The sequence below is a fragment of the Sinocyclocheilus grahami genome, unplaced genomic scaffold, assembly GCF_001515645.1.
Source record: "Sinocyclocheilus grahami isolate Dianchi unplaced genomic scaffold, SAMN03320097.WGS_v1.1 scaffold352.1, whole genome shotgun sequence".
Taxonomy (NCBI): Eukaryota; Metazoa; Chordata; class Actinopteri; order Cypriniformes; family Cyprinidae; genus Sinocyclocheilus; species Sinocyclocheilus grahami.
Window position 1 is genome coordinate 695,669 of NW_015505531.1, and position 18,329 is coordinate 713,997.

Consider the following 18,329-nt stretch of genomic DNA (forward strand, 5'->3'; position numbering starts at 1 on the left):
TAGCAAAGGAAAACCAGTCTCCTCTTGGCTTATGTCTAAATCCTCCGACATTCTTCTTTACAAATCCTCGTTTTGTACTTCTAATAAGTGACCATTGTTTTGATATCTCCGCTGTGTTTCTGCATGTGTCACTTCTGAGCGGCGCTTGCGCAAAGCCGACCTCATACGTCATCCGCCCGGAGCTGCTTCCGTGTACAACAGTGAGCACAAGCTAGATTCAAGTGATTATTACGTTTTGAATATGGATATTTTTATTACAAAAACGCATCGATTCGGTACAGAAGGCCTTTGTTCACCCCCCGGAGACACTTTTTTTTTTATGGATGGGCGCTTTTTATTTAAAGGGGTCATATGATGTTGGTATAAAGAACATTATTTAGTGTATTTGGTGTAATGAAATGTGTTTATGCGGTTTAAGGTTAAAAAACACATTATTTTCCACATACTGTACATTATTGTTTCTCCTCTATGCCCCGCCTTTCTGAAACGCAGGGCTGTTGAGCTGTAATGAAATGATCACACCATTTCTTCTGAAGGCCAGTATGGAGGACTCACTGTCCTCGTTGTGACCCTGTGGAAGTCTCCATTCACAGGAAAGCGTGTGTGGGGCCCATGTACTGTAGGTTTGGCCCGTTGTCAGAACCGCAGCAGTAAACATAACTACAGGCATTCACAGCATGAGGCTCAGCATTTCCCACTTTATCTTTACAGGAAAAACAATCTGGTGATTTATTGCCTGAGTCGGAGAGATTCCTGGGACGGCTCATAAAATTAGGGAAACGGAATGGATTGCACTTGTCCAAGGATGTACAAGAAGTAGGTTTGTTTTGCGTGTTTACTACAAACTTGTATGTGCGGATGAATTCACATATGATTCTTTTAAGTAGAGTGTCTCTATTTCTATTGCTCATACTTTAAGTAAGTGATTTGAACAAACTCTTTGGTGTGAACTTGGCCTGATTATGGAAATTAACAGCCAAGCATCTGCTTCTATAGCAAGTTTTTATTTATTTATTTATTAACCCAGAAAAGAGGGTTTATTATTGCAAAAAGAAACTTGGCACTGAAAAAAATCTGTTTAGAAATTATATAATAATATTTTTTTTAGTGCTGTCATACGATTAATTGCGATTAATCGCATCCAAAATAAAAGTTTTTGTTTACATAATATATGTGCATGTACTGTGTATATTTATTATGTGTATATATAAATACACATGCATACACCTATATATTTTGAAGAAAATTACATATATTTTCATATTTATATTCATATAATTTATATTATATATAAATATTTCATATACAAACGTAACATATTTTTCTTAAAAATATGCATGCATGTGTGTATTTATATATATATATATACATAATAAATATGCACAGTACACATACATATATTATGTAAACAAAAACTTTTATTTTGGATGCGATTAATCGTATGACAGCACTAATTTTTTTAAATGATTAAGAAATATTAAATAATAAATGTACATTTAAAATCATGTATAACATATTTGTTTATACATATAAACAACTTCATTTTAAGTAATAATATTAAAATGATAAATGTAAATCTAAATCAGTACATTTAAATTATTTTAAAAAGAAAGCAATCTTAACTTTGCAGGGTTCTGTGGGTCTTAAAAAGTCATAATTTTCCCTTCTGTGATGTTGTAAGATGTAAAAAAGAATAAAAACAAAAGCTAACTCCAAACGGTTGTCTTTAATGTAGGAAGCATCAGTAAACATTACCATATCATCAACCACTCCATTTCTACTTCACCCCTCTTGGTCTCTTATTAGGTTTTTTACTGCTCTCTAGCGACCATACTCAGTATCAATGATTCACAGAACACAACACCTTCCTCAAACTAAAAAAAGTCTTAAATCGGAGCAGAAAGTCTTAAATTCATAAAGTCGTGGCATTAAATGTTGCATGTACTGCAAATAATGAATATCCTCCTCAGTAGTTTTATGTTTTCCAATGCTAATATCTACACATCCTTAAATCAAGATACAACTGAACATATGAAGTCTTGTTTTATGAGAAATTAAACAAAATTAAGTGTGTTTATGCTTTAAACAAGAACAATCATCGGTCAGTAGGGTATGAAAATGGTTTCCCCTTTGAATTAAGATTTTTCTGACCCCATTGGCTGATATTTGTTCTTGTTTTAATCATAAACTCACTACATTTTGATCTATTTCTCAGAAAACAAGACTTCTTATCTTATGTCGCCTTGCTTCTCGTGGCCTGACTGAGCAAGCAGAAAAATCCTTACTGTCCTTGAAATTCTACAGATTTAGTTCTTGATTCTTTTTATTGGTCTTTTAGGAAATCAAGTCAATCTCCAAGCAAATTAGTGAACTCTCCATTGACTTCAACCAAAATTTGAATGAGGAAAATACAGTACTGTTGTTCTCGCAAGAAGATCTCGGTAAGCATGGTTTTCATTAATATAACAGCTCTTGTAGAGAATTCATCTCAGACACAATTTTCCTCCATCCCTTCTCAAGTGGGTCTTGCAGAAAGCTACGTGAACGGTCTTGAGAAAGCAGAAGATGGGTGGTATAAAGTCACCCTTGCGTATCCGCACTACTTCCCCCTGATGAAAAGATGTCATGTTCCCGAAACCAGGAGGAAGATGGAGATGGCCTTTCACAGCAGGTGCAAAGATGTAGGTTCAATTCGTGCTTTTTTAACGAGACTTTGAATTCTATGATTCCTAAAAGTCCTATAATGAGTCCTAAAAGTCATGTTCTGGTTGCACTATTAAAGGGTTAGTTCACCAAAAAATTTTAATTCTGTCATTAATTACTCACCCTCATGTCGTTCTAAACCCGTAAGACCTTCGTTCATCTTCGGAACACAATTTAAGATATTTTTGATGAAATCTGAGGGCTCTCTGACCCTCCCATAGACAGCAAGGTAACTACCACGTTCAAGGTCCAGAAAAGTACCAAGATGATCGACAAAGTAGTCCGTGTGACATCAGTGATTCAACTGTAAAGTTACGAAGCTACGAGAATACTTTTTTGAGCAAAGAAAACAAAAATAACGACTTTATTCCACATTTTCGTCTCTACTGCGTCACTTGTGGACGTGCATTCACGACAGTATCATGACGCGAGCGTGTGTGGTGGCGCTGACCCAGATCCGGCGTGATGACGTAGAAAATGTGGAATAAAGTCGTTATTTTTGTTTTCTTTGCTCAAAAAAGTATTCTCGTAGCTTCGTAACTTTACAGTTGAACCACTGATGTCACACGGACTACTTTGTCGATCATCTTGCTACGTTTCTGGACCTTGAACGTGGTAGTTACCTTGCTGTCTATGGGAGGGTCAGAGAGCTCTCAGATTTCATCAAAAATATCTTAAATTGTGTTCCGAAGATGAACGAAGGTCTTACGGCTTTGGAACAACATGAGGGTGAGTAATTAATGACAGAATTTTCATTTTTGGGTGAACTAACCCTTTAACGTTTGCTCTGTTTCCAGGTGAACACTGCTATTCTTGAACAGCTGATTGAGTTGCGGGCAAGGCTAGCCAAACTACTGAGCTTCAGCAGTCATGCTAATTACGTGCTGGAAATGACCGTGGCCAAAAACTCTGAGAATGTGGCTCGATTTCTTGGTATGTCTCTTCTCTTTTTGTTGGGTTCTTCCTGTGCGGATCAGCGCTTTCATTCAGGCACGCACAGGAGTGATGGGCCGTTTGGTGACCCTTGTCATCATGTTCTGTTGTTAAAGTGACACAACCCTCTACGCACACCTTGGCAATATAATTGGCTAGTACATTTTTTTTGTTAACTCGCCAGACTGATATACTATTTTGCACACACACACACACACACGTTTACTTGGCTATCTAAATGGGGACATTACATAGACTTCTATTGTTTTTATATACAGATAGTTATACACTTTTTAACCTAAACCCACCCCTACCCCTTGCAGAAAACTTTCTGCATTTTTGCATCCAAATAGTACAGATGGCTTGACGCAGAGCGAAACTCTCAAGTGCTCAGTCAGCGTGTTTATCGAGTGAAAATCTGCGTTGAACGCCTCTCACTTAAGTCTGGAGTGATGGGCCGTTTGGTGACCCTTGTCATCATGTTCTGTTGTTAAAGTGACACAACCCTCTACGCACACCTTGGCAATATAATTGGCTAGTACATTTTTTTTGTTAACTCTCCAGACTGATATACTATTTTGCACACACACACACACACACGTTTACTTGGCTATCTAAATGGGGACATTACATAGACTTCTATTGTTTTTATATACAGATAGTTATACACTTTTTAACCTAAACCCACCCCTACCCCTTGCAGAAAACTTTCTGCATTTTTGCATCCAAATAGTACAGATGGCTTGACGCAGAGCGAAACTCTCAAGTGCTCAGTCAGCGTGTTTATCGAGTGAAAATCTGCGTTGAACGCCTCTCACACACATACTGGCGTGTAAAATCTAAGAATTTATTAGCCAATGGCTAATGTTAGACATTATTTAGTCGCCCAGAGTAAGATTTAGTCTCATTTGCGAGTGATTTACTCGCAATGTAGAGGGTTGTGACAGATTTATGATGTCATCTGTCTGAGACTCGCCTCATGGATATTGGTTTTGCTGTAGATTATGACTCTTTTATATTGTAGTTTAGACTCTTTATTTGTATTTTTATAACCATATTACAGGCAGGTTTACTTATGTTGATGTAATACAAATTATATGTATTAATAGACAAATATATAAGCTTAGGCAAACTGGTAGTTTCCTTTATTTTTTAAAATCTTCCAAAAGATTATTTTGGATTTGCTTAGTGAGTTCTGAATACAACTTGGTATATGATACATATTTGTTTGATTTGAGCAGTTTTGTAGATATTAGGATCAGCATCTGACTCAATAAATAATATTGGTCCATCAAAACACAAATTTACTGAAATCATGTAAACATTATGCACTCAAAAATATTTGAAAACAGCTCTGATCACATCATAACACATGATCACCAAGTCTCTGCGCACGTGAAGAAACATTACAATTCTGACATTTAATGTTTTAAAAACATTGTAGCAGATATAAGTAAGATTCTTACTTCTTAAATCGTGTCATATGACCCCTTTAGAATAACTGTTTTCTATGTGAATCTATTTTAAAATGTAATTTATTGTAAAGCTGAATTTTCAGCATCATTACTCCAGTCTTCAGTGTCACATGATCCTTCAGAAATCATTCTGATATGCTGGTTTGCTGCTTAATTATTATCAATTATTATTGGTGCTCAATTTTTAATAATTGTTCTTATTCTTATCTATGTTAAAATGTTTTTTCTGCACAATATTTCTGTGGAAAGTGATACTGCTTGTCAGGATTCTTTGATGAATAGAAAGTTCAAAAGTACAGCATTTATTTGAAATAGAACATTGTAACAAATGTATTTACTGTCACGTTTAATCAATGTAATACATCTTTGTTGAATACAAGTATTAATTTCTTTCATTCACACACCCACACATACACACCTGCAACAACAACATAATGAGGTTAAATATATACACATATATTACTATCCCTATTGAACATACAATGATGAGTCAAAACATTATGAGCACTCACAAGTGAAGCAAATCAAGTTGATTATTTCGTAATGGCTTGTGTAAAGTTCTGGGCTATATGAGGGATGTGGGTGAATTTGCCACCCAAAACACGTTGTTCTGGAATGATTTGAGGAGCATGAGTTTGAGGTCTTGCCCAGATTCCCCAGATCTCAATGCCATCAAGCATTTGTGGGATGCTCTTCTGGTACAAAAAGTCCATCTGTGGTCACTTCACCTCACAACGTGCAGGACTTTAAGTATCTGCTGCTAATGTTTTGGTGACAGATACCTCAGGGCATCTGTTATAGAGGCTTGATTCGGTGGGTCAGAGCTGTTTTGGCAGCAACAACATACTAGGCTGATGATACATGGGGCAACTTTTTTTGAGCAATGTTGCTTGGGCACTTTCCCATTGAGAATGGGCAACAAATTTCTATCTGGATATTTTAGATTGGTCGTGGGCCCTGTGTCTCACTTGGTTGCTCGCTGACGTCAACATTTCCCAAAATTGCCCGGCAACATTGCTCCAAAAAGTTGCCCAGTGTATCATCAGCCTTAGGCAGGTGCTCATGGTGTTTTAGCTCTTTTGTTGCAGTTTCTACATGAATATATATGTCTACATGACCGTTATATAACCGAAATGTTTTCACGCTCAATAGAGGAGTTGTATAAGCGGTTGAGACCAGTGGGCGAGCAGGAGCGACATTACCTGCTGTCACTCAAACGTGCTGACTGTGAGAGGCGGGGCTTGGCGTTTGACGGACAGCTCCACGCGTGGGACATGCCCTACTACATGAACCAGGTGGAACAAGTGAAGTTTGCGGTGGATAAAGACAAACTGATTGAGTACTTCCCTCTGGAGGTGGTGACCGAGGGCCTGCTGAACATCTATCAGGATCTGTTGGGTCTGAGGTTCCAGCGGGTGGAGGATGCTCTCGTGTGGCACGACAGCGTCAAACTCTACTCCGTACTGGACTCTGTGACTGGAGAGGAGATCGGACAGTTTTACTTGGACTTGCATCCCAGGTAAGCCATTCAAGATGAAAAGTCTTTCTTTCTGTGCTGAAATGGCCAGCATGTGTTATGTTTTGGATTATGTAATTGGTCTTGGCTTACTAGCAACATTTCCTTGGTTGACAACCTTCAGAAAGTTGTGCTGGTGAATAGAATAGCTACTGTATGCTGGTCCATCAAAGTCATGCGGTGCAACCAACATGCTGAAAAAACCTTAAAACAGGAAATGATCATATAAGAGAGGACCCTGCAGACCCTCATATCACTTTTTATCAACATCTGTATGTCTCTTAAAATATCAGATAATTTTACCATTTTTTGAGAAGGCAAGGCTAGTTCAATTGTGAAATGTCTTGTGGTGCAACTCCTAAAAACAAGTCTATTTTTAATTTAAAAAATATATATATACAGTGGTGTGAAAAAGTGTTGGCCCCCTTCCTGATTTCTTATTTTTTTGCATGTTTGTCACACTTTAATGTTTCAGATCATCAAACAAATTTAAATATTACACAAAGATAATGCAAGTAAATACAAAATGCAGTTTTTAAATGATGATTTCATTTATTAAGGGAAAAAAGCTGTCCAAACCTATTTTAGCAAATGGCTGCAATATAACAAAGAGTGAAAAATTTAAGGGGATCTGAATACTTTCCGTACCCACTGTATATATATATATAAATAATATATTTTAAAAATATATTTAAAAAAAATGTAGAAACTTTTTACCTTGAAAAAATATATTTAAACAAATAATGATTAGAAAAATAATGGTTATGGTGTGTTCAAGGTGTAAGGAAAATATGTTATTACTTAGTTCATTTTTAGAGACATTACATTGAAACTTTTCTTAAATATGGTTTAAAAGTTTAAAAACCATATGAAATCAAGCAATTGAGGACTTGGCACATATTTTAAACTAGATTAGAAAAAGATTTTTCCTTTTTTATTATCATAAACACTCTTATATGTCAATTACCCATAAATCACCAGGTGTTATCATTGTAAACGAAAACTATTAAAAGTAATTTTATTCACTATATTTTAAACTAGATTTGAAAAAGATTTTTCCTTTTTTATTATCATAAACACTCTTATATGTCAATTACCCATAAATCACCAGGTGTTATCATTGTAAACGAAAACTATTAAAAGTAATTTTATTCACTTTATTTGAAATAAAATAATAAAATAACATTTGAATTAAAATAAAATATTTATATTTATATAATTTTTATATTAAATATATATTAAATATATTTTTATATTCTATATTCTATATATATTTATATTCTATATATTTTATATTAAATATTTATATTAGAAATATTGCATTGGCAACTAAATTAAAAAATAAGTTTGAAGAAGTTCACTGAACAAAAATTGCTAAAGTTACTCAAACTAAAAAGGAATTAAAATAAATTAAAGTGAAATAGAAATATAAAAAATGAATAAAAATTACAAAAGCACATAACAAAATTGCTAAACTTAAAATGAAGATGTAAAAATAAAAGCTGCTTCAAAATATTAATAAATACTATAAAAGTATATAAATAATACTGAAATAACACTGGAACCAGTCTGGAAATTCATGCTAAACTAAACAGGGTTTGTTAACTTAAACTAGCCCAACGCATGCAGAGGAAATCTGATGAATACTTCATGTCCCTCTCCATGGCCTTTGATGTAATGACCTGAAATAGTCCTGATCCAGATTTATTGGTCTGTTTTACTCTTCAGGGAGGGTAAGTATGGTCATGCTGCATGCTTTGGGCTCCAGCCAGGATGTCTCGGGCCTGATGGGAATCGTAGGATGCCTGTAGCTGCCATGGTGGCCAACTTCACAAAACCCACAAGCAGCTGGCCTTCCCTCCTGCAGCACCATGAGGTGGAGACCTTCTTCCATGAGTTTGGACATGTCATGCATGAGCTCTGCTCCCGGGTACGGCAATATTCTCACATACAGCAGAACTCAAAGTCTTGAGACCACGCTGAATGAAAATGACAAATTAATAAGAAATATGACTAGTGGTACAAGATGTGATTTTCTGTGTTCCAGACCCGCTACGCAGAGTTCAGTGGGACGCAGGTGGAGACTGATTTTGTGGAGGTGCCGTCTCAAATGCTGGAGAACTGGGTTTGGGAGAAGGAGCCGCTCAGGAAGATGTCCCGCCACTACAAAGATGGCAGCCCGATCCCAGACAGTCTGCTGGATAAACTCATTGCATCTAGAGTGGCCAACACAGGTCCGATTTGACCCCACATTCTCGACATCTCTATAACACATTACATCTTAATTGTTCCAAAATATTTTTTTTTTCAAAAAGGTTATTTTTCTTATTATTTTCAGTAATGACTCTCATTAGATTCATGTTATTGTTGTCCTATTTATTTATTTGGGGAGTTAATTTGCTTAGTCATTAAAATGTCACAATGCAAAAAAATCTTAATGGTCTTAAAATATGCTTAGTTTTCTTAATGCAAAAAATATTGTTTATTTATTAAGGCAATTTTTTCTACTACAATTTTATAATGTTTTGATGCCTGATTTCAATTTAGATTGAATAATTCTGAATGCTATGTGTAAAAAAAATGTAAAAGTACAGATTTGTAAAAGAATATTGGTTAATGGCCATATTATAAACTATTGGTTACTGATATTGGCCAAGTATCGAGGAATCTCTGTTTCATTATTGTAACCAGTCAGTTCTTTTAGTAACACTAACAGTTACACTCATAACATTCTTCTGAGCTGCTGACAGCTTTAAATATATGCTGTAGATATTTGTGGTAAAGTGATAAATCTTTACAAAAGTATTGTTTTTCAAGTACATGTTTGTTTGTCCGCAGGTCTGATGAACCTCAGGCAGATTGTTCTCAGTAAAGCTGACCAGACGCTCCACACTAAAGACAGAGCGGACACTGCAGCAGAGTTCGCCAAGCACAGCGAAGACATCCTGGGAATCCCAGCCACACCAGGTCAGAAACACATGCGCAGACTCCGCACGCTTCTGACACCTCAACTCTGAGCACATTCACACATCAACGACTACCCAGCATTCAGCAGCTCTCGCTCACTTCACATGCAGAGAAGTTAGAGCTCATCTGCATAGAGAACTCTTAGGGGCCTTGAATCCACTGCGCTGCTTTTCCAGTCTTTTTCTATGTAAGCGTGAGCATGTCTTCCGCAGTGTCTCACGCATGACACGGTGTGCTGAAAACATGGCGCTCAAGTTAAAAGTGAATGCTATGTGTAAATTTTTTTTTAAAAGTACAGATTTGTAAAAGAATATTGGTTAATGGCCATATTATAAACTATTGGTTACTGATATTGGCCAAGTATCGAGGAATCTCTGTTTCATTATTGTAACCAGTCAGTTCTTTTAGTAACACTAACAGTTACACTCATAACATTCTTCTGAGCTGCTGACAGCTTTAAATATATGCTGTAGATATTTGTGGTAAAGTGATAAATCTTTACAAAAGTATTGTTTTTCAAGTACATGTTTGTTTGTCCGCAGGTCTGATGAACCTCAGGCAGATTGTTCTCAGTAAAGCTGACCAGACGCTCCACACTAAAGACAGAGCGGACACTGCAGCAGAGTTCGCCAAGCACAGCGAAGACATCCTGGGAATCCCAGCCACACCAGGTCAGAAACACATGCGCAGACTCCGCACGCTTCTGACACCTCAACTCTGAGCACATTCACACATCAACGACTACCCAGCATTCAGCAGCTCTCGCTCACTTCACATGCAGAGAAGTTAGAGCTCATCTGCATAGAGAACTCTTAGGGGCCTTGAATCCACTGCGCTGCTTTTCCAGTCTTTTTCTATGTAAGCGTGAGCATGTCTTCCGCAGTGTCTCACGCATGACACGGTGTGCTGAAAACATGGCGCTCAAGTTAAAAGAAGTTTAACTTTTTCGTTCCACTTAGGGACCATTCACACACAGAATGCCTTTTTGCAAGCCACTGTGCTGCTTTTATAAAGTTTTTCTTTGTAAACATGATGATCAAGTTAAAAGAAAAATGCATCTCTAGACATTGAGTGTATCTGTTCATTCCACTGCCCTTTGTCTCGCATTTTTAAACCCAAAAATGCATTCTATGTGAACGGCCCCTTAAAGGTGCAGAAGTAAAATCGATCTAAAGGCTTGTTCACACCGGGACGAATAGCGCGCGCGATTATCGTCGATATTTAACGCCTCGTGACTAAACAATGTGCACCAATGTGAGTGTGCACACCGACATGCAAAACGCGAGGCGTAAAAGCGTCATTTTAAAAAAAACGCCATTTTAAAAAAAACGCCTCGGGCTCGTTTTTTTGGTTTGACGCGTCGCATTAAAAACTGGCCGACCAATGAGATTGGCGCTTTTGTTCACGTTCCTGGAGCTGCTGAAGTTACAGTAAAAAACGACTTGGTGCACACATTGATACCTAACGACAAAGAGGAAGTAAGTAGACCAAGAAGATGCATCGCGGCAAGATGAATGTAGAGCTGCTGGTCTCATTGGTGTCTGAACACAAAGGGCTTTATGACAAACGCGACAGCGACTACAAAAATCTCGATAAGAGGGAGTTGTTATGGAGAGGATTTGCAGATCAAATAGGAATCGATGTGTACCGGGGGTATTTCTGTTTTTATTAAGCGCCATCTAATGTCAGGGAGTGAATTTGCACATTCACTCGGCTCATCGCCAACGAAAATAGCTTGGGTATGAACACAAAGACGCGTCGAAAAATGTCGACGATAAGCACGCGCGATAATCGTCCCGGTGTGTACGAGGCTTAAGACTAAAAGTCTAGCCGACTGTGTTTGACCATTGCGCTCAGGTGTCTCGCACATGACACGCTGAAGAAATTCAATCGTGTCTCTATTTTTTTTTTTTCATTTAATTTTAGTGGGTTTTTTTTGTATTGTACCTGTATTGTGCATCTTTCTATGTAAATGGCCAAAGAATGTGTTTTTAAAATCCACTGCACTGTTTTTCTTTATAAATCTGACACAGCATTCTAAAAATACGATGATCAAGTAAAAAAAAAGAAAAGAAACATCTTTTGAAATTACTACTTTGATTCCGCATTTCATAAAAAATAAAATAAAATAAAACGCATTCTGTGTGAACAGCCCCTTAGATACAGTTGCATAAAAGGTCTAGACTGGACTTACAAGGTAGTCACCTAATTTTTTCTTTAAGACTATTCATCATTTTTTACAATTCAGTTACATAAAAGCATAGATTAGTCTAAGTTATTGGCTGACTGCTAGCTGGTGATAATCGTCCCGGTGTGTACGAGGCTTAAGACTAAAAGTCTAGCCGACTGTGTTTGACCATTGCGCTCAGGTGTCTCGCACATGACACGCTGAAGAAATTCAATCGTGTCTCTATTTTTTTTTTTTTCATTTAATTTTAGTGGGTTTTTTTGTATTGTACCTGTATTGTGCATCTTTCTATGTAAATGGCCAAAGAATGTGTTTTTAAAATCCACTGCACTGTTTTTCTTTATAAATCTGACACAGCATTCTAAAAATACGATGATCAAGTTAAAAAAAAAAAAAGAAACATCTTTTGAAATTACTACTTTGATTCCGCATTTCATAAAAAATAAAATAAAATAAAACGCATTCTGTGTGAACAGCCCCTTAGATACAGTTGCATAAAAGGTCTAGACTGGACTTACAAGGTAGTCACCTAATTTTTTCTTTAAGACTATTCATCATTTTTTACAATTCAGTTACATAAAAGCATAGATTAGTCTAAGTTATTGGCTGACTGCTAGCTGGTCAAACTCGTACTTAAGACACTGTCTTAACATAAAGGCTAAGTTTATGCAACTGGCCCCTGACTGTTAAATTCTAAAAGTCTGAGAGAGGATGGAAAATGGTCATAAAAAACTAAATTCTGACCCAAAAGTTTACTATATGTAGTAAAAAGTGTCTTAGCTTTATTTATTTAATCTTATTTAAAGGGGTCATATGATGCGATTTCAAGTTTTCCTTTCTCTTTGGAGCGTTACAAGCTGATTGTGCATAGATAAGATCCCTGAAGTTGCAAAGACTAAAGTCTCAAAACCAAAGAGATATTCTTTTTTCAAAGTTGAGACTCTGCACGCCCCCCTAAAATAGCTCGTTCTAACACGCCCCCACATATCTACCTCACTATGTGGAAATATTTGCATAATGCCGCCCAAATGTGCACGCAAAGAAAGAAGGCGTGGTTTCAGTAACCGCAGTTAGTGTTGAAGCAGCATGTCAGAGAGACGCTGTGTGTTTCTAGGCGAAAACAAAAGCACTTTATTTGGCCTTCCGAAAGTAGATGCATTTAGGAATCTTTAAGATTGCTTACAACAGAACAGCAATGCATTTTATGGACGACCGTTTCGTGAACCTAGGAGAGGAGGTAATTCTGACTTTGCTATGACAATCTGGTATTTGCTATTGACTGTTCAAATGCGGAGTTTTGCGCATCGAGAGCGAGAGAGAGCGAGAGAGAGAGAGAGAGAGAGAGACCAGCTTCATCACTGTGTCTGTCACGTGACTCTGTTCCCCTTTCGGGCTCTGTCTTTACATTTATTTTGAAAGATGAAGCTTGCGATTATGGTAAGGGGCGTTACATTTCCGACGAGTGCTTGCGGTGTTCGGCCAATCACAATGCACTGGGTCAGCTGGCCAATCAGAGCAGACTGCGCTTGTCGGAAGGAGGGGCTTTGTAGAAAACGAAGCGTTTGAGAGAGGCGGGGCATAGAGGACCTACAATAATGTACAGTATTTGAAAAATAATGTGTTTTTTGAACATTAAAGCATGTCAACATATTCTGTTACACCAAATACACAAAATAATGATCTTTAAAAAAGCATCATATGACCCCTTTAAAATGTTATGACGGCAAATAAATGTTATGTTCTAATGTTAGTTCAATGTGTTTATAATATTTTAATATTAGCATAATTGTAACATTAATTTCATATTTATTTCCACGTGTTCTCTGCAGGCACAAATATGACGGCTAGTTTCAGTCATTTAGCCGGAGGATATGACGGTCAGTACTACAGCTACCTCTGGAGTGAAGTCTACTCCATGGACATCTTCTTCAGTCGCTTCAAAAAGGAAGGAATCTTGAATCCAAAGGTTTGGGTCTTGCTGTTTTACTTTTTCATTGTTGAGCGTGACTAAAGAAACACGCGATTCACATTTTTTGTCTCATCATGGCAAACTGCATTATAATAGAGATCCGTCATCAATAACTGAGTCATAATAGCAGATGATGGTTACCACATGACTGATTTACCAGCGTTACTACATTCATATTCCATTTACGGGCTGTAGCAGACTCTTATCAAGGGTGATAAGAGTGTTCATGCATAATACACGTTAGTTCATTATGTGAAACTGCTGATGACAGAGTCTGAGTGATTATCTGCTAAGAACTAATACATATTAATTATAATAAGATTCCACAGGAATAGAACTAACAGTGAGCAAAATTGTTCATACAATTGTTATGCAAATGAGTGTGTCATAGTTAGTCATAGTATTGTAGAAGGATGATCCTGCACTGCGTTTAGAGGAAGTTGATTACACTGGTACTCTTAGATTGAATTAGTAAATGACATTATGACAAATTCCAGATATAAATAACACCATCTGGTCATTATGTATTCATATTTTTTTTATATTTTGTGTCATGTTGCCGTCTCAAATGAACGTGTCTGTGTGTGTTTGGACGCACAGGTGGGCAGGGAATACAGGCGTGTGGTTCTGGAAGCAGGCGGCTCAGTGGATGGCATGGATATGTTGAAGACGTTCCTGGGTCGTGAACCCTGCCAGGATGCGTTTTTTCAGTGTAAAGGACTCGCACAAACTATTACAGAACAAAACTCGCAGTGACTTTGGACTGGAAATGAACTTCTGAATATATAGCTGTAACAATGACACTTGCATCATTAGTTTTCTGTCTAAATTCACTTACAGTGTTATGTAGAATGAAATGTGATGCATATGTTTTGTTTAAGCTGTCTAATTGTCAGTATTGATGTCATTAATAATCAAATACCAATTTTAATAAATGTAAATATTTGCTTTTATGCAATTGTACTATCTTGACCTCATTTTTTACAATTTAAATATGCACCAATATTAGTTATATATGCTTATATATAAATGAAATGACAATGCAATGTGCAAGTATATAAATCTGTACCTCCATAAATTAATGGATTTTAATGCAAGCACCATAACGTTATGTAAATAAGTATGTACATACATTAATATGGTACTACACGCATGTTATCATAGACTCGATTTAAAATTCTTCATTTTATGCGGTATGTAATACCATATCTACAAAAGATCCTTGCCCTGAAAAGTCATAGGCGATTTAAAGTGACAGTGACAGCAGGTGAACACTAGGTGGAGACAAACATCAACTTTAGACTCAGTCAGCGTTAGTTCATCTGTTTTAGACATTTAAGTTTGTTGGAAATAAATATTTTTTGTCACTATTTCATCAAATGTGTCCGAACTAGAGACTAAATGCGTAAAAAAAAATGTACGAGTTTTTTTTTTTTTTACAAATTAACAATTTGTTCGCTGCATCCACCCCCGCCCCCCCGCATTAGCACTAGCGCTGAGAAGATTCATTTGAGCGAGTCGGTTCGTTTGAATGATTCATTCCAACAATTCAAATGCGATTCACTGATTCGTTGAATTTCTCATCCAGTGTTCCCTAAAGGAGTGGTGAATAAATAATACTACATTTTATCTGTGTGCACTCTGACTGTATCAAGTGTTTTGTTCCCAAGAAGAAAAAAAAACGAAACAGTAATGCCAATTTGGACATAGTGCTAAGTACCGTTTATGATTTTTAATCGACACCAATTACCGATAGGCAGTTTCTGGGTTTCTTCTGCGAGGCATATTAGGAGGTTCAGCGCGAGAGCGCCCTCTGGCCTTCGGATGGAGATTTACTGCTGATCACAGAACCGTGCCTCACTGAAAGATACGCATGACAACCGCAGCTTCTGTCGAATCACGATCTCGATTCCATTTCGATTTATCGTGCAGCCCTAGTTTCTAGTTTTAAGAAAAACACTCGGGAAGAAAAAAAAAATTAAAAGCTCCCCCCCCCACCTAAATATTATATTATTTTGAAAAGTGCAAAGTAACGGTACCTTCCATTTAATATCATTGCTGTTGAGGAGAAAGAGTTCCTTTGTGGTTTTTGGTTCCTATCGGCATTTCAATAGATTTTCCCAAGATATCAACAGGGTTCTAGTTTGATTGCTGTTGGACCAGCGGATCGTTTTAGCAGGTGATAAATGGATCTAATAGGATGAGATGGCATCAGGGAGATTATTGCCACTTGCTCGGCTCATCTCCCCTATGGCTAATCCCTATTTTCTGCACCCTGTAGCAAACAGATTGGAACGGATCCGGCGAGTGTGACCTTTAATCAGGAAAGATTCTGCTCAGGGTTTGTCTGTAGGTTACACCGGATTGTTTTGAGTATTTCTATTAAAGAGGTCTCTGAATGAGTCGCAAGGATTCGGTTATTTAACAGACCTGAGCGGTTTATCACACATTGTGAGGATCCCTGTGTTGTGATCTGCTGGACGCTTCGTCAGTAATTCTAGTGCAGGTGTATGAAACGCAAACAGAAGAACTCTCTCGTTTAAATAAAGAATAATTAATGTGCACCTCAGATGGCTCTTTATTCAAGAACCAGATCTGATAGTCTTGTGCGACGTGTAAAGGTTAGTGTTCAGTTTAATATAAAACCTGAACGTCTTTTCATTTAGAAAAACTGTTTTATGTGTGTCTTGTGCATGGGTGTTCATTATCTCATATATTTGGCAAGAATCTTTTTAATGCAGGCACATAATAAATTTGTAATAAGTTATAAATCCAGAAAAAAAATCATAGGGCCCTTAAAATTTTTATTTTTGTTAAAATTTTGATAAATTATTATTTAATATTTCTATTAATTAGACATGCTTTTTGATTACTAAAATGTATTTGAACCATTAAAAGAAAAAGAAAGAAAAAATTCAAAGAATGAAAGCGATTTTATAGGCTGCTGCAACAGTATTTAATTCTGAACAGAGCCTAAACATAAGAGCTTTTTCCTGTTCTAGGTGCTTCTGAATCAAGCCACTCTAAAGCAGATCCTGAGATGATCGCTGTATTCAGAGCATTATAAGGTGTGGATGTCTTTGTGTCTCATGCATTTGAGGTCTCAACCAAACCTCAGAGCCGTTGAATTCAGCCAGACCACTGCCAGCACACTGATGCATTCCTGTACAGACAACACGAGAAATCATTTTCAGATCTCTTGCTGCTATTCATTCTGCTGCTCTACGCATGATACACTCATTCATCTGAGTCATCATCATGCAGAAAGTGTTCTCCCTGCAGCATTTTATACGCTTATATTTAGAGTTGAATAATCACCAGTTGTGTGGTGACACTTTACTGTAAGGTTCAGTTTGTTCACGAGTTAGCTGTTGTTGATTTCAAAATGTACTAATACTTTATTCAAATTAAAAGTTATATATCTGTTAATATGATTTAATGGACATGAGCTAACAGAAAAATTACAATTAACAGTTGTTTATATGTTAAACAGTTGTTAAACATTACTAAAAACTGTAACGTGTTACTTATGGTTAATGTTAGTCAATACATAAACCAATGTTAACTAATGGTATTGTAAAGTGTTACGAAAATACTTATCACAGTGTTTCTAGTTATGCAGACGGTCTCAAATATTGTGTTTACTAACAAAACAGTACCATAACCCTACTGTGGTTTATTGACTTGTACTGTGGTATACCATGGTGTTTTGGGCTATGTAATACAGTCATACCACGGTATTCTTTGAAATACTTGGGAGTACCGGGTAATGCGTTATCATCTGATACCATAGTGCCACAGTACCTTTCTACTGTTATTATTCACGCATCTCACAGTTTTACTTGGAAACAAAGTCAAGTCATTTATAAGCATTGTGAATCGGTTCGATTGAATCTTTCAAAATAATTATTTGTGGACTGAGAACAAAAAGAAATCTTCTCCATCTTTTTGTATCGCTTTAGTCAGGCTGTTGAGCTCAATAGAATCAGATCGTATGACAAAGATTTAACAATGGAAAATAAAGCACTCAAAGTCAAACTCATTCTCCTCATGCCAAACTGCACAATTAAAGATTTATTGTGTCTCCCACGTAGCCCGTCTTTTCCTCCTCAAAAATATGTGCTGCTACAGAGAAAATATTCAGACTGATCTTCTAGATACATTTCACTGGTGTGTGTGTGTGAGAGAGAGAGAGAGAGAGAGAGAGACAGAGATACGTGTAAGTGCTATGGAATGTTTCCATTAAAATCAGGCGAGTGCAGGAGCTGGAATCTCTTCTCTGAGTGTTTCTGCACATTCGCTCCCGTTCAGAGCCCCTCTCAGCACCAACACTTCTGCTGCGCCATAGACTTTGTTCCCACACTAAGCGTCATGTGATTTCTCTGTGAATTGAAATCAGCTTTGCTTCGTAAATGACTCGCACCTCTCGTATACAATGATTTCCCGTCAGGCTGTTGGGTAAACATTTCATTTAGGACAAGAAATAGTTTTTCACCAAGAACTTTTAGTGATTGTTAATCAGTGTTTCCCCTAGGTTTACGGCTTTGGGGGGGGGGGGGGGCCTTTTGTTTTTTTTGC

At 37.0% G+C, this 18,329-nt stretch overlaps 1 protein-coding gene across 3 annotated transcripts in view; it reads left to right on the forward strand.

Annotated features, from left to right (window-relative positions):
* Positions 1-14,643, forward strand: part of LOC107548669 (thimet oligopeptidase-like) — a 17,885-nt gene extending 3,242 nt beyond the window's left edge. For all 3 annotated transcript variants that reach the window (XM_016229443.1, XM_016229444.1, XM_016229442.1), the window contains exons 4-13: positions 712-816; positions 2,339-2,441; positions 2,521-2,681; positions 3,501-3,636; positions 6,264-6,630; positions 8,356-8,557; positions 8,675-8,861; positions 9,466-9,594; positions 13,612-13,748; positions 14,352-14,643. In XM_016229443.1, the coding sequence (XP_016084929.1) occupies positions 712-816; positions 2,339-2,441; positions 2,521-2,681; positions 3,501-3,636; positions 6,264-6,630; positions 8,356-8,557; positions 8,675-8,861; positions 9,466-9,594; positions 13,612-13,748; positions 14,352-14,507 (1,683 nt within the window). In that variant the 3' untranslated portion in view covers positions 14,508-14,643. The remainder of the gene's footprint in view (positions 1-711; positions 817-2,338; positions 2,442-2,520; positions 2,682-3,500; positions 3,637-6,263; positions 6,631-8,355; positions 8,558-8,674; positions 8,862-9,465; positions 9,595-13,611; positions 13,749-14,351) is intronic.
* Positions 14,644-18,329: the final 3,686 nt, after the last annotated feature.